At 48.2% G+C, this 24,608-nt stretch overlaps 1 protein-coding gene across 2 annotated transcripts in view; it reads left to right on the top strand.

Annotated features, from left to right (window-relative positions):
- The window catches only part of JPH1 (junctophilin 1), a 101,174-nt gene that overhangs the window by 47,355 nt on the left and 29,211 nt on the right, over positions 1–24,608 (top strand). For both annotated transcript variants that reach the window (XM_066578592.1, XM_066578591.1), the window contains one exon: positions 15,682–15,800. In XM_066578592.1, the coding sequence (XP_066434689.1) occupies positions 15,682–15,800 (119 nt within the window). The remainder of the gene's footprint in view (positions 1–15,681; positions 15,801–24,608) is intronic.

Genomic DNA, 24,608 nt, shown 5'->3' with positions numbered 1-24,608 from the left:
TAGGAGGCTATACAGTACTAGAACATATCGCTGCAGAGGATATACACTACTAGGTGGATATACAGTACTGAGAGGATATACACTACTAGGAGGATATACAGTACTAGTACATATCGCTGCAGAGGATATACAGTACTAGGAGGATATACAGTAATAGTACATATCGCTGCAGAGAATATACAGTACTAGGAGGATATATAGTGCTAAGAGGATTTATACTACTAGGAGGATATACAGTACTAGTACATACCACTGCAGAGGATATACACTACTAGGAGGATATACAGTACTAAGAGGATATACACTACTAGGAGGATATATAGTACTAGTACATACCGCTGCAGCAGATATACACTACTAGGTGGATATACAGTACTAAGAGTTTATACAGTACTAGTACATATCACTACAGAGGATATACACTACTAGGATGATATACAGTACTAGTACATATAGCAGCAGAGGATATACAGTACTAAGAGGATATACACTACTAGGAGGATATACAGTACTAGTACATATCGCTGCAGAGGATATACAGTACTAGGAGGATATACAGTACTAGTACATATCGCTGCAGAGGATATACACTACTAGGACGATATACAGTACTAGTACATATAGCAGAAGAGGATATACACTACTAGGAGGATATATATACCGCTGCAGAGGATATACACTACTAGGAGGATATACAGTACTAGTACATACCGCTGCAGAGGATATACACTACTTGGAGGATATACAGTACTAAGAGGATATACACTACTAGGAGGATATACACTACTAGGAGGATATATATACCACTGCAGAGGATATACACTACTAGGAGCATATACAGTACTAAGAGGATATACAATACTAGGAGGATATACAGTACTAGGAGGATATACAGTACTAGTACATACCGCTGCAGAGGATATACACTACTGGGAGGCTATACAGTACTAAGAGGATATATACTACTAGGAGGCTATACAGTACTAGTGCATATCGCTGCAGAGGATATACACTACTAGTAAGATATACAGTACTACCCTGTTTCCCTGAAATTAAGGCATCCTCTGAAAATAAGACATAGCATCATTTTCCAGACTTTTTGAGGATGCTTGAAATGTAAACCTCACTCCAAAATTAAGCCTTGCTAACAGTTATTTAAAAAAGTCAATTTAAATAGTGTCCAGGCAGCTATACATGTAAAAAAGTTAAACCTTTTTGAACAAAAATTAATATAAGACACTGTCTTATTTTTGGGAAAACATGGTAATAGAATATACACTACTAGGAGGCTATACAGTACTAGTACATATCGCTGCAGAGGATATACAGTACAAGGTGGATATACAGTACTAAGAGGATATACACTACTAGGAGGATATACAGTACTAGTACATATCGCTGCAGAGGATATACAGTACTAGGAGGATATACAGTAATAGTACATATCGCTGCAGAGAATATACAGTACTAGGAGGATATATAGTGCCAAGAGGATGTACACTACTAGGAGGATATACAGTACTAGTACATACCGCTGCAGAGGATATACAGTACTTAGAGGATATACACTACTAGGAGGATATATAGTACTAGTACATACCGCTGCAGCAGATATACACTACTAGGTGGATATACAGTACTAAGAGTTTATACAGTACTAGTACATATCACTACAGAGGATATACACTACTAGGATGATATACAGTACTAGTACATATAGCAGCAGAGGATATACACTACTTGGAGGATATACAGTACTAGTACATACCGCTGCAGAGGATATACAATACTAGTACATACTGCTGCAGAGGATATACAATACTAGGAGGATATACAGTACTAGTACATATCGCTGCAGAGGATATACAGTACTAGGAGAATATACAGTCCTAGTATATACTGCTGCAAAGGATATACACTACTAGGAGGCTATACAGTACTAAGAGGATATACACTAGTAGGAGGATATGCAGTACTAGTACATACCGCTGCAGAGGATGTACACTACTAGGAGTATATATAGTACTAGTACATATCGCTGCAGACGATATACACTACTAGGAGGATATACAGTACTAGGGTATTAGTGTACCTTGACGCCACCAGGAAGTAGTGCTGGAGAGAGCACTGACAGCCCGGTGACGCCCCCAGTACCTCATTGGCTGCACAGATGTCTCCCCTGCAGGTCCTGGGAGGTGACTTTAATTCTCCCCTCTGCTCCCAGTCAAGAGTTCTCCTCCCCGCTGCTGCTCTCACTCTGCCAGACTCCTCGGGGCGGACCACAGGTTAAGCTCCCCAATGCTGCTTCTCTTTTCCCAGCCTCCCCGCTCAATACCTTAACTCCCGGCTGCTGTTGATCATCGCCGCTCTCCCAGCTGATGCTGCTCATGTTGGAGCAGAGGATATACACTACTAGGAGGATATACAGTACTAGTACATATCGCTGCAGAGGATATACACTACTAGGTGATTTCATGTCCAGCAGGCCTGCAACATACAAAGGGAGCCAGAAACATGAACCCCGCACCGCACTGTTATGGAAGTAGTGCAAAAGAAAATCTGTGTTGCCCATGGCAACCAATCACAGCACATCTCTCATTTTACCTCAGCAGTACAACAAAAAGCAACCAATCACAGCACAGCTTTTACTTTACCTCAGCAGTGTAAGAAATAGCAACCAATCACAGCACAGCTTTCACTTTACCTCAGCAGTGTGAAAAATAGCAACCAATCACAGCGCAGCTTTTATTTTACCTCAGCAGTATAAGAAATAGCAACCAATCACAGCACAGCTTTCACTTTACCTCAGCAGTGTGAGAAATAGCAACCAATCACAGCGCAGCTTTTATTTTACCTTAGCAGTATAAGAAATAGCAACCAATCACAGCACATCTCTCATTTTACCTCAGCAGTATAACAAAAAGCAACCAATCACAGCGCAGCTTTCATTTTACCTAAGCAGTATAAGAAATAACCAATCACAGCGCAGCTTGTATTCTACCTTAGCAGTATAAGAAATAGCAACCAATCACAGCGCAGCTTTCATTTTACCTAAGCAGTATAAGAAATAACCAATCACAGCGCAGCTTGTATTCTACCTTAGCAGTATAAGAAATAGCAACCAATCACAACGCAGCTTTCACTTTACTCAGCAGTGTAAGAAATAGCAACCAATCCCAGCGCAGCTTTTATTTTACCTCAGCAGTATAAGAAATAGCAACCAATCACAGCACAGCTTTCACTTTACCAGCATGCTGCAAATTGCTGCGATTCTCCGCGGGTCAGCCTATCTGTAAGATAGGCTGACCCGCGGAGATTTGTCTGCCGGCTCCTGCTCCCGTGCGCTGGCTCCCACAACTGAGATTCACCACGGGACTTCGCAATGCCTGTGGACAGGGGGCCTAAGAAATAGCAACCAATCACAGCGCAGCTTGTATTCTACCTCAGCAGTGTAAAAAAAAAAGCAACCAATCATAGCACAGCTTTAATTTTACCTCAGCAGCATAAGAAATATTAACCAATCACAGTGCAGCTTTCACTTTACCTCAGCAGTATAACAAATAGTAACCAATTACAGTGCAGTTTTTATTTTACCTCAGCAGTATAAGAAAAGGTGACCAATCACAGCACAGCTTTCACTTTACCTTAGCAGAAAAAGAAATAGCAACCAATCACAGCACAGCTTTCACTTTACCTCAGCAGAAAAAGAAATAGCAACCAATCACAGCGCAGCTTTCATGTTACCTCAGCAGTATAAGAAATAACAACCAATCACAGTGCAGCTTTCATTTTACCTCAGCAGTATAATATATAACAACCAATCACAGAGCAGCTTTCATTTTACCTCAGCAGTCTAAGAAATAATAACCAATCACAGCGCAGCTTTCATGTTACCTCAGCAGTATAAGCAATGAAAGCTGAGCTGTGATTGGCAATCACAGGATAATTCGGTGAGTTTCCGATTTTTAATTACGCCAGCATTTGTCGCCGGGTGCTGAAGAACATTCATGCGAAATTTTGCTCAAATCAGACCAGAACTGTGGATTTGTATCTGACACGGACAAACAGATTTAGCGTTTTATTTCTAAGATGAGGCCTAAACAGACAGGCGCACAGACCCTCGTCAAATCACAATTATTTTTTTCTGTTGCCGTTTAAATTTCGCGCTATTGGCAAAATTTTGCGCGGTAAAAAAACCACGTAGTAATATCACGCCAGAATCCCAACGGTCAAAACAAAAGCATTGAAATCGGGGGTTTTGTTTCAGTACGATTTGCAGGCGTGATTATCAGAGTCACAAAACATGACCCAATCGCGTTGGCCTGTCTAAGCCCTCGCTCCTCCCCCCAGCGCTCCGTACCGCTGACGCCAAGGGAACTCTGCGGACTTGTGCTTGTATGCGCCTCCTCCACCGCTGCTGCAACTACCGGCGGTGTGAGGTCACATTCACGCAACGGTATTTGCCTGCGCAGTATACAGCGAATAGCGCCCATCGGTTTCACTCCTATTCGTATTCATCAGCGCGCATTCTGCAAGTGCAAGTCCATCGCGTAAAATAATCCGCCGCACGTTCTATTCTCCTGCACATTTGCGCCGGTAAAGAGAGCGATTTGAAGTCATGAAACTGAGTGGCCATTTCAGCGGCTGACAGCATTGTTGCGCATTTTTTGGCGCACGATTTGCGTGCATAAGAAGTGCAGTAAAAACCGCAAACGCACCTCTGCTGGGTTTACTGCGGCCTGAGGGCTCTTACAGATGAGCGTAAGCGCGTATACGCTTCCTACTGCACAACATATTTGCGCGGTGCAGCAGTCTTTTTTTCTGTTCGCAGTAGCTGCACATCTGCGTGCGCAAAAAAACCTGCTAGCAATACGTCGTGCGGTCGTCACTGACCCGGACCCCCGTAAAGACTCAACACGTGCGGGTGACGCCATCTTATTATCGTTTAACCCTACGATGTCAGGCAGATGGAGGTCTTCAGTGGGTTATGTCACGTTTTTTCCCCGTGCTCAACCTGAGTCCGTTAAGCGAGCCATTGAGATCGATGGGTTCTATCTGGCGCACAAATTTTGTGGCCGCCCCTGTAGTACAAGCCGATTTAAAAAAAATCTCGTCTACATGGAGCGAAAAGAAAATCTGCATGAAATCCGCAATATTTTTGGAATTCGCCGTGGATTATAAGGGCGTCTTTACACGGGGGGAGCAAATGTGCGGCGGCGAATGGGTGCGGATTTGTCGCGGCGTTCAACCCTTGCAATTCACAGGTTGAAATCTGCTTCATAAATTGATACGCTGATTATTTAGAACACGCTGGGGATTCCGCTAGGAGCTTTACGGTTTGATGCGGATCCACACGGGCGTTTATCGATATACGCCGCCGCATATCGGTTTACAATGCATCAGTGCACATGGGCGTATTTCCACGGCGTAAAGGCGCCCGGCCGGCCAAGATAATGCATTTCGGCCGGGCGCTTTTACGCCAGCAGTGGCTGCATAGACTCCTATGGGAGCCTCACTGCTAAACTCCCACCACCTTCCCTGCTCCTCTCCACCCCTTGCCAGCTGTTTGCCATGGGAGGGGGCAGGATGGGGCAGAGCTACACTCAGCTGTCTGCAACAAAGGGTGGAGAGGGGGCAGGAGCTTAGTACCCAGGGACCTTAGGTCCCACTCCGTCACGTCTCCTGCCCTTGCAGAGAGCCAGCGAGGGGGAGAGAAGGGGGAGAGAGTTTAGCAGAGCTAAACTGTCATTCCCCGCCAACGGCATTGCAGCCTCGGCGTATATGTGCCAGGGCAGGGCCTTCTGAACGGGTGCACAATCGTTAGATTTGTACGCCCATTTACATGTTTTTACATCACGATGCCCGTGTGAATTTGGCCTTATGTGGACAACATTTTTTTAAATGGTTTGTACGGTAATGGCGCACTCACACAGATGTATTTGCATGCGCAATACGCACTCACTGATTTCACTAGGTCCCCTCTTGGTACGCACCATGCTCTATCTTTGTGTACATTTGCGCACAAAGGCCCTGAAATCAAGCACACCGAGGATTAATTAGGCTGCACAGCCTTTTAAATCACGGCGCAAGCGTGTCCTTCGCCGGCATGAACAGTCCCCGACCGCGCAAACAGTACAGTGAAACGCGTCTTACTCTCGTGAGAAGACGATTTTCCATAGACGGTGGAGAAATTCTACTGCATTTGCGCCCCACGTGGAGGCGCCCCAGAGGGTCAGCGCGTCCGTTGAAGCTGCAGCTTTGGACTACAGGTTTCAACACTATTTGTGTTTAAACGGATGCCGGTGTTTGTAGAGGTTTTTGCGTGCATGAAACACACGACCATAAAACGTGACAAAGCGCAGTCATTAATTTCAATGGCTTTGTTCTCACGGGCGTGCTACTTACGCGCAATTCCTATGAATGTGAAAAGATAGGAGCTGCCCTGCATTTTAAACAGAGATCTGCCATAGAAGTCTATGACAGCTTTATACAAGGGAGGGGGATGGAGTACGCATGAATTAAATCGCCATTCTATTCCACGGAAAGGGAGCATCACACACGTGGGAACTGGCATGGCGAGCATGAAAATTACTGCATTATACGCTTGCCATCTCCAACCTAGTTCATGTGCAAATACGCTCTGTAGCGGCGAGTGCATTTGCGAATACGACCATATGTTCAAGCCCTTAGGGATTATTACGCAGGTATTTAGCTGCATTAAATCGCACATAAAACGCGAACATGTGAAGCGCAGGATTCCAATGAGGTCATTCAGGCCAACGATTTTTGGCCGTGTAAAAATAATGCGCCTGGAAAAATGGCGCATACACAACTGTTTTCAGTCCCCGGATTTGTGCGGTGTGTGATAAGATAGATATTGACCTATCTTTTGAAGTGATACACAGCAAGCTCCCATAGACTTCTATGGAAGCTGGAAAAAATGGAGGGGGAGAGAGTTACAGAGAGCCATGAGGAGTCGCAAAGGCAGATTATGCTCATTCACAGGGCTAAATCCTCATGTGAATCATGGCCACTGCGGCTTCACAAAAAAAACATTCATGCTCAACTTCCGCGCCATGGTGCAGGAGTATGCGTAAAACAGCAGGAAGATAGATGCTTAGGGTGATTTCACACCGGCGATATTGGGCCGTGAAACTCATAATTCTTTATAATGTACCTGGTAATAATTAGATAAACTGGTAATCATCTCAAAACCCCCCATACAGAAATGATAACCGCACCATAGGTGGCATTAATTATATTTCGTAAATCCACGCGGATGTCCCGCACGCGTGATCCGCCCCCTTAGGGAGGTACTGGACACCCGCAGGTAAGTAAATACCTGCGGATGTCATTTTTTCTTGCCGCGCAGATCGCACGTGTGGGAAATCACCCGCAGTATGTTCCATTTTCTGCCGGTTTTCCGCACGGACAGCTCCCGCAGGCTTCTATTGAAGCCTATGGAAGCCGTCCATATCCACGACACACCCGCAGCCGAATTTCTGCTCTGACGCGGCAGAGCAGGAGTTAAAAAAAAAAAGTGTGCACGGCGCATGCACCTCGGCCGGGGCCGAAGAAAGACGATCCGGCCGCCACGGAGGGCAGATCTGCAGCGTCCGAACAGGTGAGTAAATCTTATTTTCAGGCCTCATGTCCGCGGGAAAGGAGGGACCCGCTGCGGGATTCTGCATGGAGAATCCGCGGCGGGCCCAAATTTCCCAGTGGACAGGAGGCCTTCTAATGTTTGTAAACAGGGAGATATTTGATGGATCGCTGTGAAGGGCCTGCAGGTCTTCAGGGCTGAACATCCCCCAATATTGTGACTACCACTAGTGTAATACATGGGAGAGATATCAGGGTTGTATCACCTTGTTGGTAGATGCTACAGTGGCCCAAACCCTGGAGAATGACAGATTGTGAGGCCTCCTTCCAGCATAAAAAGTTCTGCAGGACCTCCAATTTTTAGCTTTTATAATCACGAAGTTCCAAATGTATTAATAGCTTAAAAAATGCCATTTTACTCATTGTTGAGCGGCCCTTGTAGACACCCCCTAAACAGGAGGGGGCGCTAACTCAGGAACCATTCGCTGTAGGAACCTAAAACTTTGGGAAATGAGCGGGTAACACACAAATTGTGAACCGAATCTGAGATGTGAAGTTGGGGAGTTCTTCCTGTTTTAGACCACTTGCCATGGAATGCCTCTACAGTAAGAATGTTACGGATCAAATACTGCAAGACTCACGTTTCCAAGTCTTTGACTTCTACAATCTACGTTATTTCCAAGAGCATGCGTATTAAAGAGGACATATTTGAAATATCCGTCCATATTATATTCCCTCCTTGTATTCTAGAAAGCGCTTAACTTGTAATTCCCTAATATAACAATTCAGAGCCATTCTGCATGCATGCCTGGGCTGTCGGGCGACACTGGCATAGCCTAAGGGCTTGGGGGCAGTGTATATGGCAGTCTGGGCACGCCGCAGATCCTCTGGAGTGAGGATGGACCATAGGCAGTTTTTGGTCGATCTCCAGCTAAAAGTACGTAATTCACATGAATGTTAGCGGATTCTATCAGAACTTTAGCGCAGGACCTCAATGTGTGAAGACAGACTACAGATGTAGCAAACGATAACCTGACACTTAGGGCTCATTCACAGGGCGTATGAGGACAACACTGCCAGTCTCATAGCGTTGTACTCATCGCAGTCCCTACGCTCTGCCGGCAGAGATCACGTATAGGGTTCGACTGGCACCGCGCATGCCCGAGGTTCTGACGTCACGGACATGCACAGTGTGACTCTTCAAATTCCCCGCTTCCAGGGATTGCGAAGGGGGGAAACGTGGAGGGATAGAGAGTGCTGTGATCTATTTCTCCTGCGTTTTCTACACATGCCCCATCACAGCTCCAACGCAGGCATGAATGGAAGAAGTCCATAGACTTTCATTGCCTCCATTCAGCAAGTGTTACGTACGGGAGACACCTGTGAGTAATACGCGCGTGTGAATGAGCCCTTAGGCCTCCTTCACAAGACCTTAGGCATTTATACGTTCGCCCATACACAACCGTATGATCACTTAAATGAAGATTTGCCGCGTTCTAGTCCCGATCTTAGCGTATTTCATGCTATTCACATGGCGAGCTGCTGCGTATCGGCAAAAAAATAGGCAGAAGCGAGGAAAGCCGTCGCTGGGTGTAAAATGCTGAGAATTGGCTAATAATGCTTAAATAGAGCCAGCTGTCTTCTTTTCCCATGGCATTGTACGCCGAGCAACTCCCTCCTCCTCCCCTTTATCCAGTTTCCATTGAAGTTTACCGGAGTTTCCTGCGTATTTGCGCAAAAGATAGGTCAAGACCTATGTTTTAAAGCAGCATATAAAATCGGCGACCGAAAACGGTTGCGTTTGTGCTATTTTTCTTTGCACAATTTTTTTTTACACAGCCAAAAATCGTTCATCTGAATGAATACATTGGAATCCAATGCTTCACATGGTCACGATTGTTGGACGATTTTTTTTTTTTTTACGCGGCTAAATACCTGCATAAATACGGCAATAATGCGTTAAATACAAATGTTGCACCAAGTTTTAGATGGACACTTGTCACTGCAAAAGCTATTGATAAAATCAAGTTAAAGCTTGCTGCAACTGTGCCTTAGTGTGACAAAGGGGTGGGAACACCGTTCTACAAGGTAGCCAAGAGAACGACAACAGCAGAATGCGGCCGGGTTTTCCTGTAAATCCCATAGAAGTTAATGGGAGTTGCACAAGCAGCAGGGGACCGCAGGGACGAAGGAACCTCAGAAGTTCAGGATGCTATCCCATTGCTTTCAATGGGGTCGGCGCTGCTGCAGCTCCTTTGAAAGCAGTAGTTTGCAGTCAAACGCCACAGCGATGATTTTGGGGGAAGGGCTTGAAATATAAGCCCTTCCCTGAAAATCATCCCTAGCTGGCGAAAAAAAATAAAAAAAATTATATACTCACCTCTCTGCCGCTCAGGCGCGTCCTCCGGCTGGCTCCTGAAACTATACAAAAGAAATATACTTGCCATGCCACCGAAGCCCTGGTTTGCAATCTGACAGGTGACATCACCCAACCAGAAGGCCTGGTGACATCCCGTAAACCCGGCACATTAGCTCCTAATATAGAAGGTTTTTGGGACGTCACGGATGATCTCCCTGCCGTCCTCATATTGGCTGCAACAGTCATGTGGGAAGTAGACAGCGGACCAGAGAGATGGCATCTGCCACCAATGACTTTTACTTGGTAGGAACTAGCAGAATTGTGAATGCAGCTCCAGACTACAATACAGGCTGTAAGGATGGCCATGCATATTAGATAGAAAGGAGCCAAGCACAACGATTTCGGCAGCCCTGGACAGTCTTTAAAATTGTGGAGGCCTCCAACTCTCGCTTGATGACAAATGACAGGGGCGGGAGGTGGAAGGACCGGGCAGGTGGATTTAAGTTATTCTCAGCGGACAAGTTGCTGACAGAGGTGTCTGGTAGTGGCTTACTTCTTCAAAATGTGTATGGGGGTGTTGGGTGTGAAAACTCTTGCCTAAGGCCAAATGCACACGGGTGGAAATTCCACACGGAATTTCCACCGTTGCACATTGCCATAGGATTGCATTGGATTGTGCTATCCTATGCAGACAGCTGCAATTTCGATCGCGACAAACTTGCGGTAGGTCCTATTTAGACTTTTTAAATTATTGAAAACAAAGAATATTAAGAGTTTAAAAAAAAAAAAAAACGCTCCCCATTTTTAACAAAAAAAAAATTAAAATCACTGGGCTCGTAAAAGTTTGGTCCATTAAAATAACGCATTATTTATTCTGAACGGTGGCCGCTTTAAGAAAATAATACACAATGCCAGAACCGCGTTTTTTGGCCACTCTGTCTCCAAGAAAAAATGTTATAATAAGCGATCAAAAGGTCATATGAACCCCGAAATAGTTGCGTCAGAAAATGGCGACAAAAAGCAATTTTTAAAAAAAGTATATTCTTAAAGTAACACAACATGAATAAAATATATGAATTTGGTATCCTAGAGACTCATGATAAAGAGATGTCCTTTGTAGCACCTCCCAAAAATGACCAAACTGTGGGTTTTTACACTTCACCCCACTGTGCAGCCATGCCGCCTGTCCCTTTAACTGCTCTAAGTGAGCATGTGGCAGCCTGTACTCTTCCCATTGTGTGCTGTCAGCCAGCAGGTTATACATCAGAAGAGCTGAGATGTCAGCTGTTCACTGTCAAGGAAGATTCCAAGAAGCCCAGATTGTTTTCCAGCAAAAACAGGCTAGTTATCACGCAGCAAGCAACCAATATGTCAATTTACGTCATTGAAATGTTTCTTTTTTTTTTTTAAAGTAATGTAATTAAGATCCGGAAAAAATATGAACAATTTATGTGCGGCCGAATACTGCCACACGAGCAGAATCTTAAAGGGCCACGCTGGGGATTTTTAAAATCCATTTATTATGTAAATACCCCCCAGTGGGCTACTGTTAGCTTTATTAGTTATTGCTTTCTAGTGAAAACTCCCAGCTTTTTCCTCAGATGGTCATGTGACCTCAGTTCTGACCAGCTCAGGTCTACTTGCGGTCTATGGATTTATTGTCTATTCAGTTTCCCAGTCTGTGTGATGCCGTTGCATGGATCAACCACAAACTGCCTAGAGAGGGCATCGGATCTCTTGTCACAGTTGCTAGTGATGATCACACAGCTTCTGTAACACAGGTATAATAGAGGAGATCACAGCTCATCCTTCAGACTATATACTTATGGGCTAGAACTTATTTTGGTGACGATAGAGGGTAATGAAACTGCGTAGAGGGAGCATCAGATCTCTTGTCACAGTTGCTAGTGATAATTATACAGCTTCTGTAACACAATTATAATAGAGGAGATCATAGAGGAGATCACAGCTCATCCTTCTGACTATATACTTATGGGCTGTAACATATTTAGGTGAAAATAGAGGGCAATAAAACTGCCCCCTTTGCAGGCAAAAATGGTATAGCCTTAACTAATGCTGCACTGATGCATCATGGGATTGATTGAAAGGAAAAGTTAAAAAGTCACACCATCAAGATGGGGTCTGATAAGGGGGCTGCATGGCATGGAAGTGACTAGAATACACAGACGAGGCAGGGATGGAAAGGTTTTTGCCAAAATGGCCCTTTAAGCTATTTGCCAGTGCAATGACCTGTCATATTGGAGGAAGGCTGACACTGTACCTGTGCATTATGTCTCCACCGGATGTATGGTGGAAACATGGGTTGGCTGGCCTTAGTGACAGGTCACGCCCCCTGATGCAAAGGTTGCCTGTGGCCTGTGTTCACATGTGGGGGGAATTGCAGAGGAATTTCCGTGCGGTATGTCTGCACAGCAATTCCGCCCGCAGCTCCTAATCCCAGGATTAGCCAGCAAAGTGGACGAGATTTTGCAAAAATCTCGTCCGCGCAGAAACGGACACTTGGCGTGGAAAACAAAGACGCAGCATGTCGATTCTTTTTTTTCTGCAGCGGTCTCCCTCCTCTCTATGGGGAGAGAAAGCCACAGCAGAATGCCGATGGCGAAACCGCTCCAAAATCCGCAGCTAAAGGGAACAGGTTTTGAAGCTGCGCTTTTCCAGCTGAATTCTAGCGGTATTTCGGTGCGGCCATTCGGCAAGTATTCCGCAGGAATTCCATCCTGTGTGACCCCAGCCTTACAGTGACAGCTGGATTGGTGAGAGCGGGGTTGCCGGCGGTGTACGGCTGATGCGGGGGACCGCAGCTGAGACTGACAGCGTTGAAGTGCTAAGTAGCACATCAAGGAGAGTGACAGCGGGGCTGCCTGATCCACCAGATGTCTGAGCTTGTCAGAGGGCTGGGCGATGAGAGGTGTGCAACCAATATGCTTGACTGACTGTGGGGCCAGCTGTTCTGGGGGGCGGGAGCAGACAGATGTGTCTTGTTAGGGAGATGGCCAGTGAGAGCTGTGCAGCCAAGTCGCACATCTGGGGGCGAGACCTGTCACTAAGCCCGGCCAACCCATGTCTCCACCCATGCACCAGTACTGGCTGACACCTTGTGCCATAGCTTTGTGCTTGTAGGAGTCGCTGAAGAGCAGCATAAAGTTATGCTTGTAGCTTTCTGGGCTATTGTTTGTCAGCCAGTTGATTTCAGCCAATCAGCACATTCATGAATGCTCTCAGCAGTGCCTATTGGCTGTGAGGATGTGAGAGGCGGAGCTCTGCTCACAATGCTTCTCCCTGATGTCCTTTTCAGTTAGATGCCAATCACAGCATAAAACAGACGTTGGTATCTGTATATTGGGCGCCTAGCCCCTGGGTAACCCCATTTACAAGCATGTTATAGTCATTCTTCTCTTGTCTAAGGTATACAGGAAAAGTATATACTAAGGTAATCATCATCTCACGGAATGTCTGCAGCGGGAACGCACGAACATTCAGCGAGATTTCCGCAGCTGAAGCCCCGCAGGTTTTGAAAGCGGTTTATTCTGCTGCAGCCCTCTATCTCCATAGAAAGGAGAAAGCCCACCACGGAAACCGCGATACGACTGACATGCCGTGGCTATGAATTCCGCGCGCATTGAGCGGCGGGTTTCAGCGGTGACACTGGGGGAACGACAGGGAAGGTGAGCATAACACACCACCGGATTTGAATTGCGAATTCTGCGATCAGCGTCCACGCTGACTCTCCACGGTAAAACGTGGGTATTGAAAGTCTGGCGTTTTCTTTTTTTTTTTTTTTTTCTTCACACTTTCTTATTCGAATTGTGTATTTCATGAGCGGAAAAAAAAATTGCAACATGCTCTACTTATTGCGGAATCAACGCAGAGGGCCTCCATTGATGTCAATGAGGGTGTCCAGCCAGCAGCTCGTATGCAAGTACCCGCGTCAGCGCTAAGGGAAGGCGCGGGAAATACAAAGAAAGAAAAAAAACTACTGCGCATGACCTGCGAGCCTCCGCAGTGCAGGGTCATGATCTTACATCCCCGGACTCCACTACTGCTTATAGAGCTAGATGTAGGTGACGGCGCCTTCCCTATCCACAGGCTAGAGGATAACATTATGATTGGTGGGCTCCGACTGCTGGAACCCCCACCGATCCCAAGAACAAGGGTGCAGTCAGTCCCCAGGTGAATGAAGCGAGGGTCGTACAGGCGCGGCACTTCTCCATTCACTTCAATGACAGCGCTAAAAGGTGCCGGAGCTCTTGAACTTGGTGCCGGAGCTCTTGAACTTGGTGCTGGTATTGAAGTCAATGGAGTGGTGGGGCGCCGATACGACCGCCACTCTATTCAGGGACCGAATAGACCCCCATTTATCCCATCATCAAGTTATCCCCTATCCTGTTTGTTTCAGAATTCTGCATTTTCACTCACTTGCACATCATGCGATTTTCTCACCAGTATGAAGGCGCCCTTTAAGAAATAACGCGTCTTTTTTTTCCAATTATGCTTATGAACACCGCAACACAGATTCCCGTTCAAAAGACACAGATTTAGTTGTGGGATCTAAGATAAAATGCGCTGCGTGACGATACTCTAACGCCATATTCACAGAGCTGATATTCTTGCGCAGATGTTGTGCGTTGCATGGCGTTCATTTACAGCATGACCTGTCCTGTCCCGTAGAATACGCAGATATGCAGTGTATCACGCCGCACACGGGCGGGGCGTGATGCGGAAATCTCAGGTACGACTCGCTATCGACCGTGCAAATATGGCCTACGGGTGAGTTCGCACACCGGTGATTCGGGCGCGGATCTGCAGCAGATTTCATCCTTTTAACTGGAAGGGATGAAATCTGCTGCAGATCTGTAGCACAATTCACAGTAAATCAGCAATGCGTGAACACACCCTAAGGATATATTCCGGCCCGTGCGGACATACCCGAGGGCTGCTTTCACGCTGCCTACTAGTTGCAGGCTTTGCCCGCTCAAGCCTTCTACAACTACATACCCCATTCACTGACAGCAGAAACATTTAATTTGGGTCATATTGTGGATTTCACAAACCGCAGCACGCTCTGTTTGTCGCAGATATTGCACTACGAGATCCCGGGGCTGAATCCACAGTAACCCCACGTGTCATGGCGGATGCTGATGTGCACATACTACGGAAATGTTCCGCTGTGCATGAAAGTAGCCTAAAGCTTTGAGGCCAGGAGGCTGCCTGCAGCCTAAGCATTTATGTATGAGGTCTGAGGGATGTGGGCAGTAAGTACCCAGGCGCACGTGGAAAGTATGCTGACCGCGGCACTTATCACTTCTTAGGGCTGGAAATAACTTCCATGGCGTCAATCAGAAATATTTGCTTATCTCCCATATATTACAAGCGCACGTGGCGGACTACCGTCTCTCTGCAAACGAGATATTTAGTTCCGTGGATAGCGAATGTCCCTGCGGTCGGGGTCCTCACCAGACACGGGTTCTGTGCCTCGGGATGTATATGAGAATGTCCAGTGACAAACTAAGGACTTTGGCGCAGGACCTCGGAGCGTACCCCGTGTGCGGCGCTGGTAACACCCGTCCTTGGTTTTATTTGGGAGCCAACCGGTTTCCTCTACCATCACTTGGCGGTAAAGCTGCGGAGAAGTGTGTAACCCTTAGTCTGCCAGACTGCTGCCCCTTGGCATATATTCACCAATTTCTCTTCTGTTTTAGGACAGCTCATGCTCGTGCCAAGGGGGACGCTGCCGACCAGGCCAGCCACGCCGCACGCCAGGAGTCTGAGATCGCAAGGACCGTGGCCAGAGAACTCTCTCCAAGCTTCCATCAACCAGGTATCAGATTTTTGTGTGTTTTTAATGTCATTTTTAGTTTTAATCCACCTTCTGCATCATCATGCGTCACTATCTGTATGTACCAAGTCAGTGGGAGGTCATGCTTAACCCCTTAATGACGTGGTCTATTTTGGGCTTAAGGGCGCAATGATTTTTGGCGGATTTTCATCTCCATTTTTCAAAAGCCATAACTTTTTTATTTTCCCATCGACGCGGCCGTATGAGGGCTTGTTTTTTTGCGTGGCGAACTGTAGTTTTTATCGGTGCCACTTTTGGGTATATAGACAATATCGTAAAACTTTTATTATTTTTTTTATGATAACAGGGAGAGAAAACGCATCAATTCTGCCATAGATTTTTTTGTTTTTTTTACAGCGTTAATCATGCAGCATAAATGACACAATACATTTTTTCTGCGGGTCGGTACGGTTACAACGATACCAAAATTCTTATATTTTTTTTAGGTTTTTACACTTTTTTGCAATAAAACCCCTTTTTTTGGAAGTCTTTTTTTTTTCTTTATCGCTGCACTCAAAGTCCTGTAACTTTTTTATTTTTCTATGTACGGAGCTCTATGAGGGCTTATTTGTTGCGAGATGAGCTGTAGTTTTTATTGGTACCATTTTGGGGAATATACGGCTTTTTGCCAGTCTAGCAAGGTTATCTCGACACGATATGTGACCGCTCACTGCAGCCAATCACTGGACCAGGCACACCGCTACAAGCCAGTGACTGACTGCTGCCGGCACACCATCCCATCGCTAGAGACAGGTGGGGGATTTATAAGGCATTACTCCTTTTATTATTTTATAGCATTATAAGCTATTTGTACAAAAAATTCATGGGGTTAGAAAATCCCTTTAAGGCCGTTTCCACATGGGCGACACAATATGGACGCGAGGAAATCGCAGCGATATCGCATCGGTGGTCTGTGCGATATCGCTGGGTTTTCTTGCAGTGATAATGCAATTTTGTGTTGTGTGACTTTGCAGCACCACGTGTGAGGATTTTCTAGTGGGATGGCGGAGGAGGGGCATGAAATATAAGCCCTACTCCGAAAATAAACCCTAGCTGCATAAAAAAAAAGCACATACATCACCTAAGAAGTGCCGTCCGGCTACACTACGTCTTGTTCCCGGACCCCGGCAGTTGTCTTCAGGTATCTCTTCTAATCAGGGGTTGGAAAATCCCCGCCTCCAGAAAGTGCTGCCAACCAGTCAGAGCCAGTGCTGGATGATCCAATCACAGCCATTCATTGAGCTAATCAGGTATTGTAGGAATCTATTGTTAAAGTGCACCCAATACCCATGGGAATCAAGACACCAGGGGCTGATTAAGGCTGCACAGCTTTTAAAATCACAGCGCGGGTGTGTCCTTCCATGATGTAAATGGTCCCCAGCGCAAAAAATACAGTATAAGGCCTCTTTCAGACACCACATGCGCTCTCTTACGGTCGGCCGATCACGGCTAAATATCACATGAAAGGAGAATTGCCGCGATCAAGTCCCAATTTTAATTAGCGTTTTCTCATTCATTCACACAGGCGGGGGTCTGGGTGAAAAAATACACTGCAGTGCGAAAATCCCTCGGTCAACGGAAATCCTCGGAATGACTGCTAATGTTTAAATAGAGCCTTCAGTGGAGTCTTTTTTTCCCGGCGTCGGACGCAGCTGGACTCCCTCCCCCTCCCTTTTTTTCAGCTCCCATAGAAGTCTATGGGAGCTTCCAGTGTATCTCGGCAAAAGTTAGGGCAAGACCTATCTTTTGGCGCTGCATATAAAATTGGTCACTGCATGATTTTATTAACAAAGCTAAAAATCGCTCATCTGAATGAATACATTGGAATCCAATGCTTCAAATGGTCGCGATTTTAGAACGCAGCTAAATTATTTGCATATATACGGCCATGTGAATAAGGAGCCCTTATAGACTAATCTTGTGTAGCCAAGTACTTACATTGTTTTCAATGGGCAAACCTTGCATCGCACTTGCGTGCACCTCGCGCGCCGCACGGTGCTGCTCAAGCCCCATTGCAAACAATGGGCAATGCAATGCAAGGCATTCCGAGGGAACACCCATAGATCGGACGCACATACCGCCTAAAGGTTTATTCACACGGGCGATTTCTCTTTGCAAGTTCTGACCAATGCCAAGATGGACAGAACTCGCATGGGAAAAGAACCGCTGGGCGCATTCACACATAGCGGAATTGGTGCAGCATTTATGCCATTGAAAATCCGCACCAATATCCGCAGCTTTTCAGTTTAAGGGTGAAATATGCTGCTGATCCCATTCACAATGTGCACCAAAAGGTCTGCATTTTGTATGGATTCGCACCAAAGTCCGCCAGCCTTGGCCCAAGTGACTGCTGGAATCTGCAAGTTTGTCTCTACTTACATATCATACTAACATAATATAAAAAGTAGAACCTAAAAAGTAAAGTTCTTAATACCTACGCTATATCCCTAATAAACAGGAAGTATCTCGTCTACTAATAGAAGTTGTCCAAGAAAATAAGGGAAATGTGCCATGACGTGTGAGAGGTGAGCGCTGCGGGTGAGATGGTGCATTGAGAATAGGCTCAAGCAAAGGCTCTATGATGCTAGCCAGTGGTATGCTGACGGATTTTGGCTGATTGTTTCCGTCCCTTAGGGTGCCTACCCACTACAGTTCTTTTTCACTGTGAAATTTGCAGCGTTTCTTTCCCTCCAGGTGTCTATGGGACTTGTTAATGTTAAAATCGCAACCGCAAAACTGCGATTTTGCCGTAGACCCCTGCAGAAAAAACACGCTGCGAATTTCGCAGTGAAAAAGAACTGTAGTGGGTAGGCACCCTTATACAGAGGTATGTCCCAACCTGACTGTGGGTCTCCCGGCCTGACTGTGGGTCTCCCAACCTGACTGTGGGTCTCCCGGCCTGACTGTGGGTCTCCCGGCCTGACTGTGGGTCTCCCGGCCTGACTGTGGGTCTCCCAACCTGACTGTGGGTCTCCCGGCCTGACTGTGGGTCTCCCGGCCTGACTGTGGGTCTCCCGGCCTGACTGTGGGTCTCCCGACCTGACTGTGGGTCTCCCGGTCTGACTGTGGGTCTCCCGACCTGACTGTGGGTCTCCCGACCTGACTGTGGGTCTCCCGACCTGACTGTGGGTCTCCCGACCTGACTGTGGGTCTCCCGGCCTGACTGTGGGTCTCCCGGCCTGACTGTGGGTCTCCCGGCCTGACTGTGGGTCTCCCGGCCTGACTGTGGGTCTCCCGGCCTGACTGTGGGTCTCCCGGCCTGACTGTGGGTCTCCCGCCCTGACTGTGGGTCTCCCGGCCTGACTGTGGGTCTCCCGACCTGACTGTGGGTCTCCCGACCTGACTGTGGGTCTCCCGACCTGACTGTGGGTCTCCCGGCCTGACTGTGGGTCTCCCGGCCTGACTGTGGGTCTCCCGGCCTGACTGTGGGTCTCCCGGCCTGACTGTGGGTCTCCCGGCCTGACTGTGGGTCTCCCAACCTGACTGTGGGTCTCCCAACCTGACTGTGGGTCTCCCGGCGTGACTGTGGGTCTCCCGGCGTGACTGTGGGTCTCCCGGCGTGACTGTGGGTCTCCCGACCTGACTGTGGGTCTCCCGACCTGACTGTGGGTCTCCCGACCTGACTGTGGGTCTCCCGGCCTGACTGTGGGTCTCCCGGCCTGACTGTGGGTCTCCCGGCCTGACTGTGGGTCTCCCGGCCTGACTGTGGGTCTCCCGGCCTGACTGTGGGTCTCCCGGCCTGACTGTGGGTCTCCCGGCCTGACTGTGGGTCTCCCGGCCTGACTGTGGGTCTCCCGGCCTGACTGTGGGTCTCCCGGCCTGACTGTGGGTCTCCCGGCCTGACTGTGGGTCTCCCGGCCTGACTGTGGGTCTCCCGGCCTGACTGTGGGTCTCCCAACCTGACTGTGGGTCTCCCAACCTGACTGTGGGTCTCCCGGCCTGACTGTGGGTCTCCCGGCCTGACTGTGGGTCTCCCGGCCTGACTGTGGGTCTCCCGGCCTGACTGTGGGTCTGCCAACCTGACTGTGGGTCTGCCAACCTGACTGTGGGTCTCCCGGCCTGACTGTGGGTCTCCCGGCCTGACTGTGGGTCTCCCGGCCTGACTGTGGATCTCCCGGCCATGAACTCCTCTCATCATACATTCATTCCCATGATGGTCGGAGTTTGGTCGGCAAGGATGCGCTTCGTATTATGGAGTCAAACTACGGCAATATGTCACCGGTCTTAAATGGACATTTTGATTAATAGAGGTCAATAGGCATCTGACTGCCAGGGCAACTACACTAATCCACAGATAAGCAGTGCCCAGTGTCCATTCCCAACAAAGAAATACTGGCGCCTCTCCACTGATCTATGAGGGATACGGAAACAGCTGTACAAACTTACAAGGCGGCTTCCAAATCTTACAGACTTGAAAGGAGATTACATGCATGTGCAGCCTTTTCTCAGCCAGAAACGAAACAGACACCCCTGTTCACAGGATTGCTGGGAGATCCCTATAGTAGCGTGGCCAGGTAGGTGCTGCAGTAGGGCAGCAAGGTAGGTGCTACACTAGGGCGGTCAGGTAGGTGCTACACTAGGGCGGCCAGGTAGGTGCTACACTAGGGCGGCCAGGTAGGTGCTACACTAGGGCGGCCAGGTAGGTGCTACACTAGGGCGACCAGGTAGGTGCTACACTAGGGCGGCCAGGTAGGTGCTACACTAGGGCGGCCAGGTAGGTGCTGCAGTAGGGCGGCCAGGTAGGTGCTGCAGCAGGGCGGCCAGGTAGGTGCTACACTAGGGCAGCCAGGTAGGTGCTGCAGCAGGGAGGCCAGGTAGGTGCTGCAGCAGGGCAGCCAGGTAGGTGCTGCAGCGGGGCGGCCAGGTAGGTGCTGCAGCGGGGCGGCCAGGTAGGTGCTGCAGCGGGGCGGCCAGGTAGGTGCTGCAGCGGGGCGGCCAGGTAGGTGTTGCAGCCGGGGGCCAGGTAGGTGCTGCAGTGGGGCGGCCAGGTAGGTGCTGCAGTGGGGCAGCCAGGTAGGTGCTGCAGTGGGGCGGCCAGGTAGGTGCTGCAGTAGGGCGGCCAGGTAGCTACTGCAGTGGGGCGGCCAGGTAGGTGCTGCAGTGGGGCGGCCAGGTAGGTGCTGCAGTGGAGCGGCCAGGTAGGTGCTGCAGTGGGGCGGCCAGGTAGGTGCTGCAGTGGGGCGGCCAGGTAGGTGTTGCAGCGGGGCGGCCAGGTAGGTGCTGCAGCGGGGCAGCCAGGTAGGTGCTGCAGCGGGGTGGCCAGTTGGTGCTGCAGCGGGGCGGCCAGGTAGGTGCTGCAGTGGAGCGGCCAGGTAGGTGCTGCAGTGGAGCGGCCAGGTAGGTGCTGCAGTGGGGCGGCCAGGTAGGTGCTGCAGTGGGGCGGCGAGGTAGGTGCTACAGTGGCACGGCCAGGTAGGTGCTGCAGCGGGGCGGCCTGGTAAGCTGAGTAAGTCTATAAATCTTCCCGTCTTCCCAGAGCACAAAGCTAATCAGGGCGCTCTTTGCTGCTGGCTACATGTTTCGCATCTATAAAGGCAATCATTGTTACAGTTGTCCCTTTCAAGTTAAATGAGACTATTAATTAAGATGGCCAAAGTTGGTACATTGTGATTGTTTATAAATAGCGAGCGCTGACAAGCACAGAAGTAGACAGAGCCCGGGGGGCGCGGGGGCTCATCTTCATTTGGTTGCAGAATTGGAGGCTGAAATTCAATTCTGCATCAAAATCTGCACGGACCCATATGGATTTGGCGTGGAACCTTCTGCATGCTACGGTGCACCCTACAGCCAAATTCCACTTGTGTGAAAGGTCCCTTACAAACACCAATAGCCAGTTAGAGGCTCATCCTTGTAGACATCTTGCCATAGAGGTTATACAGTAGTCCTACTTGCTGTAACTACTTGTGACTTTGATAAATGTCTTAAGTAGTGATGAGCAAACTTTTCAAAAATCGAACACACGGGGTGCTTTAAAATCACTCCGATGTGAGCGGTCTGTGACAGCGCAAAAAGTACAGTGAAATGAGCTAAAATGCACACAAAAGAGACTCCTTTACCGCGCAAAAACGTTGCGCTACCGCGGGCATTTTTGCGCTTACGGCCGTGTGCCACAAAAATGCCACATTCTTCAAGGGAAAATTAAAAAGAGCAGCTGGTTAGTGGATAATGTGGGTGGGAATCCTGTCCCCTACTCTCCTAGACCGTTCTGCGGTCTAACCTGAGCGACCTGCGCTCTACGTCTGTAAGGTGCCAGTCTGACGGCATTTCTAAAAGGGTTTCACTGGCTGTGACTGAGACCTCAGCAACCATCAGCTGCCCCAGAACATCTTGTAGGACTAATTTAATCTATCTAGAGGCTTCTTCACACAGACAAGAGAACCAACTGATTACTGTTGGTCCATTCTCATGGGTGTGTTTTGCGTGGAGACAAGTAGGACCTGCTCTTTCTGTGTTGTGCAGCAAGGGCCCCCATAGACGCCTATGGGAGGAACACAAAGCCACAAGGGGATGTGTGAAACAGTGAGCAAAACCGCGAAAAAAGAACACATCTGGGGCTAAATAGTCCTGGAATCCATGGACGTGGTGCGTCGCGTGTGAACTGGCCCTGTGTTTTTATAGAACTGCGTGTGTTTTCTTGGACACCACGTGCGGTTTTTAACAAGGCATGCGTCTCTTCAAAAAAAAAAAACGCATGTAGTTTTTTGCTGCAGTTTAAAAACACCGCTGCTCCATTCATTTAGGGGCCTTTGGGACCCCCATTACTGTGATTGGTAGGAGTCCCAGCAGTCAGCCCCCACCTATCTAAATTGTAAGGAGACGGGTCATGGACAGCCTGGCATCATGAATATTATGAGCTGAATTCACTGGACGATGGGCAGCCAGTGGTAGAACGGGGGAAGAATTAAGGGGGCTATCCCCCAATCTAAAGTTATCTCCTATCCACAGCATAAGGGATAGGTTTATAATTGATTGGAGCCAACCAATCCCGAGTCTGGGGTCCTGTGTCCCCCTTCTCTCATCACTGCGGGGTCACTTCTCCCACCCGCAGTGATACCAGACTGAACGGAGCACTGGCTGTGCATGCACAGCTGCCACTACTTTAATATCAGTGGGGTTGACAAAAACTGCCGGTCGCTTGTATTTGGCCATCTCCGTAGTCCCATTGAAAGTGAATAGAGCAGCACTGCGCATGCGCGTCTGCCGCTCCAATTAATCTCCTCCTCACTGTGCAGTAAGCCTGCAGCGAAGATGGGGACCCCGTTCTCACGATCGGTGGAGACCCCATCATTAAGCTATTCCCTATTTTGCGTATGGAGCCATACACATGAGGTTATGGTTGACTGTATGAAAGGGAATGGCTGAACTCCGCCTTCATGTATCCTGTGGTCATCATCATCAATGCACTCGTCTACTTCACCCATTAATCACAAGTCGTTTATTATCATGCGGTTGATCAGCTTTGCCTTTTCCCGGCGTTTCTTCTTGTTGTAATGCCTGAGATTACTAGAAGGATTAGAGACGTCTCTTCTCCATCATGGCCGACAAAGACTCTTTGTTATTGGGATAATATGTCTGTTATGGAGACGATTGCTGGGCCTAACCCCTCGCCCGCCGCACACAGGCCCCAGTGTACTAGGTGTCACTGAAACAAGCCATGCTTACCATAATAGGCTTTAATGCTGGAAACTACAGAAGGGTATTGAATCTGATATTGTGTGAAGATTTTATTAATAACCGTTAATAGAATGTGACAGCTTGTAAGGTCACGGCGAGGAATTCATGCGCGGCTAAACGGCTCGTAAAATACTGCTGTTGGGAGATATGGCTTTGGGTGCTTGGAAACTGATAGCGCTTATACTGAGAGGGGCTTCTTTGTATCAGCACTATATGGCGGATATGGAGAAGTCTGTGTGTGTCCTTATTGTAATCCTTCCAACTACTACAGCTTTGTTCACATCTGCCTCCAAGGATCCGTAATGGAATCCAGGACAAGGTAGCGCAGCATGCTAAGCTGGCGAAATACTGGGGGGTCTGACGGATTCCATTATGGTCAGCGGAGTTTGCACCCATCATTTGTCGGATCTGGCACTCCTCTTATGTTCGGCTCCTATGAGGGAACAGAAATAAATAATGCAGGCATGACGGAAGACCAAAAATGTCGCTTCCTAAACGTTATAGTTGCTGTTGTGCACCCCTCAGGCCTTGCACTGTGCATAGGGGCTCCTTCAGACAAGCTTGTTCCCATCCGGAAAATGCGCAGAATAACCTATGGGTTTCCATGGGTTCATTCTCACTTCTTTGCTATGAGCTACCTTCACCTGCTGTCTTCACCCCCTTTCGGGAGTTTTGTCCCATGGCCAGCAGTGGCGCTCCGATGACACCCTGGTTGGCTCCATAGGCTGCTATTAGCGGGTTTCCATTCTGTTCTGAATGGAACAGCCAAAATGCCGGAATTGAATGGAAACCTACTAAAACGGAGACCGAAGCTTGCAGCTTTACGAATGGCAGCCTATGGAGGCACCCAGGGCTCCATCTTGACACTGTTTTCTGCCATGCAGTCAGAGCCGTGGGACGAAGCCCCCAAACAGGGGTGAAGATGCGATGTGAGTGTCGCCTTAAGGGCATCACTGTCCAAGCTGATATCTGCACACTATACGGCAGCAGTTTGTGCTCCGGAGCTGCTGTTTCTACTGTGATTTGACCAGAAAGTTGTAAACATTGTCAGCCATTTTTGCGTTACAGGACTAAGAGCAAAGACACGAGTATTCGCGCAAATGCGCTCGCTGCAGT

The sequence above is a fragment of the Eleutherodactylus coqui genome, chromosome 9 (assembly GCF_035609145.1).
Source record: "Eleutherodactylus coqui strain aEleCoq1 chromosome 9, aEleCoq1.hap1, whole genome shotgun sequence".
Classification (NCBI taxonomy): domain Eukaryota; kingdom Metazoa; phylum Chordata; class Amphibia; order Anura; family Eleutherodactylidae; genus Eleutherodactylus; species Eleutherodactylus coqui.
This window is presented reverse-complemented; position numbering and strand designations above follow the sequence as displayed.